We start from the raw sequence: 8,256 nt of genomic DNA, 5'->3' as shown, positions 1-8,256 counted from the left end.
TTCAAAGATAATTTGTTAATACCTAACTATAGAATCTATATGCTATAATCATTTTTATCTGTAGTTTAATCTAGTTCTAGGGAAATAAAATAGTGTACATATGTGTTTCTAGTTCCCACTGGCTAAACAGAGTGTGTGTGTATAAAACATAACAATGTATGACAAGCTTTGTCTCTTGAGGGCCATGATTCATTTTAAAGAGCCAGACACTGCAGAAAGAACAAGATGTTTGCAAAAGTTTTATTTCAAAGGATCAAAAATAAATATTGCACATACACATGAGAAAATCCACTAATATTTATGTTTTCCAATGCCCACTTTCAATACATGGCACTTTCATCTTCTTTATTTAGAAAATAAACTGTTATTGGTCCATAACTGGTGTGCACAGTCTCTGTGACTCTAGCAAACAACCAGGAGCCCAGTCCATATAATAAAGTTGGAATACCTAAAAAGCAAACAAATATGTTATGTCGGAACACCAATACTTATTAATCATGCATCCATATATTTGTCATGCACAAATCACTCTTTAGCAATGTCAACAAATTATAAAATAAAGTTATAAAAATATTAGTAAGTATTGACTCTAGGAGCTTTATTTCATCTATTTGTAGAACATAGTAATAACAACTATGTGAGCCTAGAGATTTTTCAAACTGTAGGTAGGCCTGATAGAAATTTTAATTCAGAGCACTTTACAAGCACTAATTAATTACCTCCAGCTAATTATGAATTAATTCTATATTCTTTTCACAAATAAGCAAATAGGGAATATTCATTAATTTAGTGGTAGATACTCCTGGTTGAGCTTCAATCACTAAGTCAACTTTACTGTACTTAAAGTAAGACAGCACCACTGATGGCTAAAGTAATTTTCTTTGTACAACTTAAACTGGGTCAAATAGCTGTCTTTAAAACTAAGGCAAAACTTCAAGGAAGATTTTAGGATAATAACAAGCATGAGAAATTATCCCACTAGTATGTTTACCTTTGATTTTAAAACAATCTTGTTTTGACCTATTTGAAATAGGTACCTAATAGTCTCCACCAACATGTTTCTTCCTTGGAATATTCTGGTCTCATAAGGTTTTGCTGATATATTTAAGATTAGTTGCCATCTGTGACATGAAACTAAACATATACTACACTGAGATTTGGACACACATATGAGCACTCATATGCATACGAGACTATGTTGGACACAAACTTTCACAATTCCCATCTTTTTTAAGGTATTTATTTAAAATCAATGACCATTACCATAATAAAACATGTATAAAACGACAGGCACACAAATCAATAGCAAATATTGTGTACTCTACACAAGTATTAATTTTATTGCTCCCATGTAGGAATTGGACAGAAAATGGCAATTTAAAGAAAGAGCTGTACATCTGGAAAATCTTTTTCTTTCTAGTTAATAGGGAAATCAACACATGCTCAGGACTAATATCGGTAACTTTTTTTTTATTTTTCTGCAAGAGTATATTTGCTGTCTTATGCTCTTTTTGAGCATATAAGTGCATTGAACTATTTTGTGCTTATTCCCTAAAGCTGCATTCCAGCCACTATAACGCCAAAGATTAATCAGGAGAAGCATCGCTAGCTGGCAATGAGAAGAGGCAAAAATGCCCATTCAAGCTGGCACCTCTCTATTTTTAGGAATATACTGGGTCACAGCTTATCACTATCACAGGGTTCCCTGGAACCCCTTAGAAACCTTTTACAGTGTATTACCTTCTTTACCCAAAAGCATCCCTAAATACCCCAAGGGAATGTAAAAAAATATCCATAAAAACTAGCAACATAAAGCTATTTATAAATTATTTAACTAAAAAGTAAAAACAAAACAAAACAAACAAGGCAAATGGGACATGGGGTGGGGCAGTGAACAAAAGAAAAAAACCAAAACAGGTAGAAGTGAGCAAAGAGTAGAGGGAGCTGTTGAAATAAAAACTAAATTTAAAATATGATATCACAGCTTCAAAAGCTGAAAATCAAACAAGTGAGGAAAACAGGCTGTAAAAACAATGATTAATTTTCTAATATACTGAGAGTACAATATGCCTTTTAAGCCAATTCTAAGGACATAAGGAACAGCTGGTGACACTGAAAATTTTGTTTGTTTTATAGTATTTACCATTGTTTTCAGTTAAATACTGCCACTTAAAAAAATCACACAAATAAATGGTATTTTTTTTTAGCTAAAATGGAGGACTGATCAAACATTAGTAGCTTAATAACTACATTGTCTGTTATTAAGAAACAACTAAGAACCGCTACCAGTGATGCTGCTTGATAGGGGATTGAGGTGTGATAAAGGAGTGAGAAATTCTCTCTCTCCCTCTTTTTTCCTGCAGTCTATTTGATACAGTCAGGCTAAAACACTACATGGGAGGAGTTGCCACTTGTACCATATAATTTTCACATTAGAAAAACATAGTTTTCTTATGTCATATATGCTTTACAGGCTTTAAGATTCCATGAAAAATTAAATTTTTTTCAGCCTGTCTGAAACATATAACATCAAAATGAACTGGAAAGTCAGTCCTTTGCATAATAAATCATTTTGAGTCAGCTGAACAGTAGGTAAACAAACCACTGTCAAATTAAGCACTTAAAAAAAATTAGAACTTCAAGCAAGTCTCTGATTACCCATTCATTCCAATGGTAAGTTGCTTTTCTTAAATCTCAATCTACTTCCCAGCAGGATACCCAGACTGATAAACCATCAGTAAAATGTCAGCTTCCACAGAAGGAAAGGCAGAGGAGAAAGAGAACAAATGGATAAGAGAGTAATCTTTATTATTTACAAAATGTAAAAATGAATTACTCCAATAATTTCTAATTTGGAAGGGAAGGCAATGAATAAAATCCTGAGTATTTTTATTAATAGACTATGTATTTGATGATCCAGAGGGGCAACTGTGCATCATGGAGTAGAAAAGAATCCCATTATCTAATGCACATTCCCTACCTTCTAACAAAACTATACAATAAACAGTACCAAACTGGGGAGTACATTACTCTTTTAAAAGTCCAGAAATAAATTCCCTTTATCAGTGTAATCCAATTTGTATTAAAGCATGCACGAGCAGAAAGTTTTCCCTTTTAACTTAAAACTCTTATCCCCATCTAAGCAGGATTTTTAGAATTTCTAAAAGATCTCAAAGACCATTCAATAACTCTTCGACCTTTTCTTCCCCATAAAAAACTACAACCGTTTCTTTCTTCGAAAGGTTTTACTTTTCTATATGAGAATGTTCTGGGTATCCTACTTTTCTTTCAATTTCTTTTTGTCTAAACAAGAAGCCCCTAATCATTAAGGTGTTCCTAAAGTATTACGTTTTAAATGATGAAAACTTAAAAAAAAAAAAAAAGCATTCGGCTCATGTTATCCTTTTTCTCCCATTCTACTTTCCTAACCTATTATTCTTTACATTTGGGAGGAATGATTTTTTTTCTGATTCTGCAAAGCTAAAGTAAACTTTTATTAAAAAAACTTACTCTTCTTGAATCTAGTCATCATGCCAGTCTTTCCAAATAATTGTAAGTTGAATTTTCTAAGTCACCTCACCATTTCACCTGTTAATACCCTCAGAATGAGGTGGGCATGCTCTCTGTATATAGTCCATCAGCCAAACAATAAGACATGTTTTAAAGGATTGCACGTTGCTAAATAATCTGCTCCTTATTGGACTGAACCCAGGACAATCCCCGTGGGTAATGGCTCAAAAACCCCATGACTGACATCTGTGAGTTATTATAAGCAAAAATATACATACCATACTTAAATTTCATGAGCAATCAGACTATATTACACTCATGCAGTTACTTTAGCTTTAATTCTAAATTTAAAAAACCTGGTTGGGGAACATAGTTTGGCTCCCACGTCTAGATTCTGCATTACTGAAATCTGGATTAATTTGGTATCAGCTATTAATAGGTTCAAAACATCTTGAGGCCTACTTTTCACTGACCCATAAAAGATACCCTATGTCAATGTTCAAGCCTCTCCTGTCATTAAGCAACAGCAAAAAAACATCCAGCAAGAGTAAACACTATCAGAATATTCCCATGAAAACCTACAAATACTAAAAAGCCAGAGCCTTATCTTTCAGGCCTATGACCTGAGGAAACCAACAGGACTGGTGAAAACCTTTAGTGTTTTTAGTAAAAGGAACCTGATGGGGTTCCATATAAAGAAAACAAAGAAATTTAAAAGCAGTTCCAATTTTTAGAATATGAACGCTGGCACAAAGTATGTTCCTGGGACAAATCCTGTCGTGCAGTCATAGACATTTTTTAGCTTGAGAGTCACTTTCCAGTGGCTTTCGCTGTCCTCCTTACTGCCCAATGTAGGGGTCCTCCCAGTTAACAACGGCAGGAAGTGGGAGTGGAATGCCCCCTCCCCACGGTGATCCCGCAGTACAGGCCTGTGGATGACGCCCACTTTCCAGGGACAACTTAGCCCTGACAGGCACCTGCTGTCTGGGGACCGCAAAAGACCAGAGCCCAGGTCAGAAGGGTGCAGTACGGTGGGACGCGGAGGCGGTGTCTGGAAAACCCAACAGCAGGGGCGAGCACGGCTAGCGCGTACGCCCGGAAGGCCGGCACGGGGCCGAACGGGGTTCCCGGGGGGGCCAACGTGGTCTGACCTTGGGCCGGGGTCTTGACCTCTGAGCGAGGTTCGTCATCGTGCTTTTCAAACAGTCGGGCCAACGTCGGCGGGGCGTGCCTCACCCGCCCGGGCCACTCACCGAGGTTGACGACCTTGAGCGCCGTGAAGAACCGATCTTGCTGGGCCAGGTCCTGCCAGGGGGCCTTGGAGCAGTGATACTTGATAAAGGGGAAGCAGCCCGTGCGCAGAACGTGGTAGTTGGCGCCCTGCACCGGCCAGTTGAAGTGCGAGAGGCCGAACTGGTCGTTGCGGACGGCGCTGTAGGGCACGCAGAAGGAGGTCCAGTGCGGCAGGCGTCGCTGCAGCAGGTGCTGCGTCAGCACCTCCGAGGCGCGGGGCTTCGGGCGAGAGGCGGCGCCCGAGGCCCAGGGCCGGCACAGCAGCAGCCGCAGCGCGACCTCGTGGGCTTTCCGCAAGGCCTCCATGGCCTGCGACACCCGCGTCCCCGCCCCTCAGACGCCGTGGGGCGCGCTCTGCTGGGGGCGGGGCCACCCGAGCGCGCGCACGCGCCCATCGCCCCCCGGGGCGAGCAGACGGGACGCTCTGCGAGCTCCGTGCGAGTGCGCGGCAGACCCCGGCGAGCGGCGGCGCTTGCGCACACACGCAGCTCCCGCGGCCTCCCGCGGCCTCCCGCGGAGGGGGCGGAGGGGGCGGAGGGGGCGGGGAGGGGGTCGGCGAGGGTCCGGTGATTGGCGCGGGGGGTGAGAGGCAGCTGCGCAGAGAAGGTGGTGAAATGGTCACCGCGTTGACCTCGTGTAGTCCTTAATAAGCCTGGGGCTGGGGGAGGACGTCGGGAGATTTTTTTCAGTCTGAGTTTGAGGCAAGTTAAAGCTTAAATAACTTTACCACCTTAGAGAGTGACAGAACTCACGTCCGTCTTCTAGGCTCTGGCTCAAGTGACATCCTTAAGTGGGCGTTGTCGAGGAAACCTGGCAGAAGGCGTCCTCAGGCTAGTGAGTTGAAAACGGAGCCCCCAGATTTTCATTGGCTCTAAAGTCAAGGAGAATTATTATGTTTAGGTCTTCGTGGTCGTGTTCACTGTTTAAGTCCCAGATATTTCAAAATAAAAAGTTTATTTTTAAAAGACGTCCTAGGTGATCTCTCTCCTAAGAGCCTGGTGAATGCTAGACCAGGGGAGTGTTTTAGTTACAAACCTTCATAATCTTCAGTCACCTATTATCAATCTATTTAGGAAAACCTTAAACTTAGCTGCCTCTTGAGATGACTTGCACACCCGCTTTCTAAGGAAGCATTTTCTCTTCCTAAACTTGTTTGTAGAAACCATATGTAAATAAGATGATGTGTCTGGGAAGCACTGTATGTAAATGAAATAATTATGTGTAAACATCATACAATAATTATTAGTGTTGTTGAAACTCAAGAGGAATGTCGCATTGTGTGGCTACTTCGTACATTCTCCAGTTTTTGTTGATGGTTCCACAGTGATTGAGCACACACTACCATGAGCTGAGCCTTGAAGGAGCTTGTAGTCATGCAAATCGTTTGAACTTTACCTTATCCCCTATCACATAAGTTTTTGAAAGATTTCAGGTGGAGGCATGATGTGGGTAGATTGGCACAGAAATGCCTGGAGGGAGGCTGAGACAGGAGTCGGGGAGGTGATTCAAATCTGTGATTTTCAAATTAAATTTTAAAAAAGCATCGGAGTCCTTTTCAAACAAAATCTGTCACAGAACCTCATCATGAAGTAGGTGGAAACTTGTGTTTTATTACTAAACATTTGTAAGTTCAAATTATTAACATTAACTTTATAGGTAAATAAACAAAATAGGCTAGTTTGTTGCTGTCTTGGGTTTTTTTTCTTTTTGTTTTCTTTTTAACAAAAGAAAGGAATTTATTGGAAGGAAATTGGGTAGCTAACATAACAAATAGCAACTCTGCAGACCTAGCTCAGAAAATGTATTTTTTGGCCCCACTGCTACTGGGTTCTTGACCCTGCTGCTGTTCTGTGCTGGAAATACTTTAAAGTTGGGGGGTTATGGAAAACAGTTGCAGTTATAAAAGCCCAGGGACAGTTTATTTCTTACTCCTTTGTTTTGGCAAGAAAATCCTGATCCCTCCAGAGAAGTAGATACAAATAAGTGTGGCTTTTAAATGATTTACCCTGAAATCTTGGGCAAATGCTTTAATTACAAAGATGGCAGGTGGAGATTAATTCTGAGATCTACACTAAAATGATAACCTCAAATTAATGTGTGGGCAGTTTTGAAATGTGTTAAATTTTGGCATTAAATCATTTTTGGCAATATAAAAAATTATTTTACAAATGAAAACAAATCGAATATTTGTGAAGCCTCAAGTATGTGTCAGAAACCCTAGATTCAGAGGGATATAAGGTAAAAACCACTGATGAAGAGAAACAGATTTAAGGTTACACTGTATTATTTCATGAAGTCTTGGGAAAAGGATTGGGAACTGAAGGATTCCTGTTGCAAGATGCTGTCTTGGGAAAACCTCATTAGTGATGATAATTTCCCTAATCCAAGACTCTTTGACTATCTCCCTCCTTTTTCTAAGGTAGGACATTCCTACAGAGCTGATAGCTATAGGACCACATTCAGGTAGTCGATAATCACCCAAGAAATAGAAATTAAAACCGCAGTGCAATACCATTACACACCCACAAGAGTGGCTAAAGTAGAAAAGATGGGAAGTACTAAGTGTTGGTGAAGAAATGCAGCTATTAGAACTTTTATACACTGCTGGCAACTGCTTTGGAAAGATTGGGGGGTGTATGTGTGGTCTGTCCAGAAAGTATCCTGCCATGTAGTACGAAAAATGGATGCGATGGTTACACAGTCCACACCCTCAATGTGTCTACTCCCCCCACTGACTAGTACAGTGAAATCATCATTGTTCACACGTGCGCATTCCAGTCCACTCTCCTTGGCTGCCAGATTACATTGATGTCGCTCAAACTGTTCCTGTTACATTAACAATGGCTGGACTTTTTCGAACAAACTTTGTATATTACAGCTGAATATACAGACATACCTTGTTTTGTTTTGCCTTTTGCTTTATTGTGCTTTCTAGATGTTGCGATTTTACAAATTGAAGGCAAGACTCTCTACCAGCAAAATGATTACGAAACCTGCAGTATCTCTGAGCTATACCTGTTTGAATTCCTTCTGATCCAGCAGGAATATATTTGACCTAGGTATATATTTGTATTAGTGTGCTCAGGCTGCCATAGCAAAACACCACAGGCTGGGTGGCTAAACAACAGGAATTTATTTCTCACAGTTCTGGAGACTGGAAAATCCAATATCTGAATACCAGCTGATTGGGTTCTTGGCGAGAGTTCTCTTTTTGGCTTGCAGCTCTGTCTTGCTCTATCCCTTACACGGCAGAGAGCTAGTTCTGGTGTGTCTCTAACTCTTCTGATAAGGGCACCAGCCCTATTGGATTAGGGTCCCACCCTTAGGACCTTACTTAACCTTTATCATTTCTTCAGGGATCCTAACTCCAAATACAATCACATTTGGTATTAAGGATTCAACAAATGAATTCAGAAGGGATGCAAACAGTCCATAACAATAACCAATAGAAAT

At 40.2% G+C, this 8,256-nt stretch overlaps 1 protein-coding gene across 2 annotated transcripts; it reads right to left on the bottom strand.

Annotated features, from left to right (window-relative positions):
- Nucleotides 1-226: 226 nt before the first annotated feature.
- On the bottom strand, nt 227-5,251 carry C7H15orf61 (chromosome 7 C15orf61 homolog). 2 transcript variants are annotated; one of them, XM_053929125.2, is made up of 2 exons: nt 4,662-5,251; nt 227-448 (listed from the first exon to the last, which is right to left on the bottom strand). In XM_053929125.2, exons 1-2 carry the CDS (start codon nt 5,107-5,109, stop codon nt 321-323), a joined length of 576 nt encoding a protein of 191 aa, XP_053785100.1. In that variant the 5' UTR covers nt 5,110-5,251; the 3' UTR covers nt 227-320. The 2 variants fall into 2 exon arrangements, with proteins under 2 accessions (XP_053785100.1, XP_045058071.1); XM_045202136.3 differs by having other exon boundaries at nt 4,764-5,236.
- Nucleotides 5,252-8,256: the final 3,005 nt, after the last annotated feature.

This window comes from Desmodus rotundus, chromosome 7 (assembly GCF_022682495.2).
Source record: "Desmodus rotundus isolate HL8 chromosome 7, HLdesRot8A.1, whole genome shotgun sequence".
In the NCBI taxonomy this organism is placed as follows: Eukaryota; Metazoa; Chordata; class Mammalia; order Chiroptera; family Phyllostomidae; genus Desmodus; species Desmodus rotundus.
Note: the sequence above shows the minus strand (reverse complement) of the source record. Positions and strands in the feature narration are given on the sequence as shown.

What these genes read in the sequence shown, in the direction of transcription:
- C7H15orf61 (XM_053929125.2), bottom strand. Translation starts at nt 5,109, where the DNA reads ATGGAGGCCTTGCGGAAAGCCCACGAGGTCGCGCTGCGGCTGCTGCTG. An exon ending in GGTCAAGACCCCGGCCCAAG is followed by an intron (nt 449 to 4,661) that starts GTCAGACCACGT and finishes TTTGCTTTTTAG; the next exon opens with GTATTCCAACTTTATTATAT.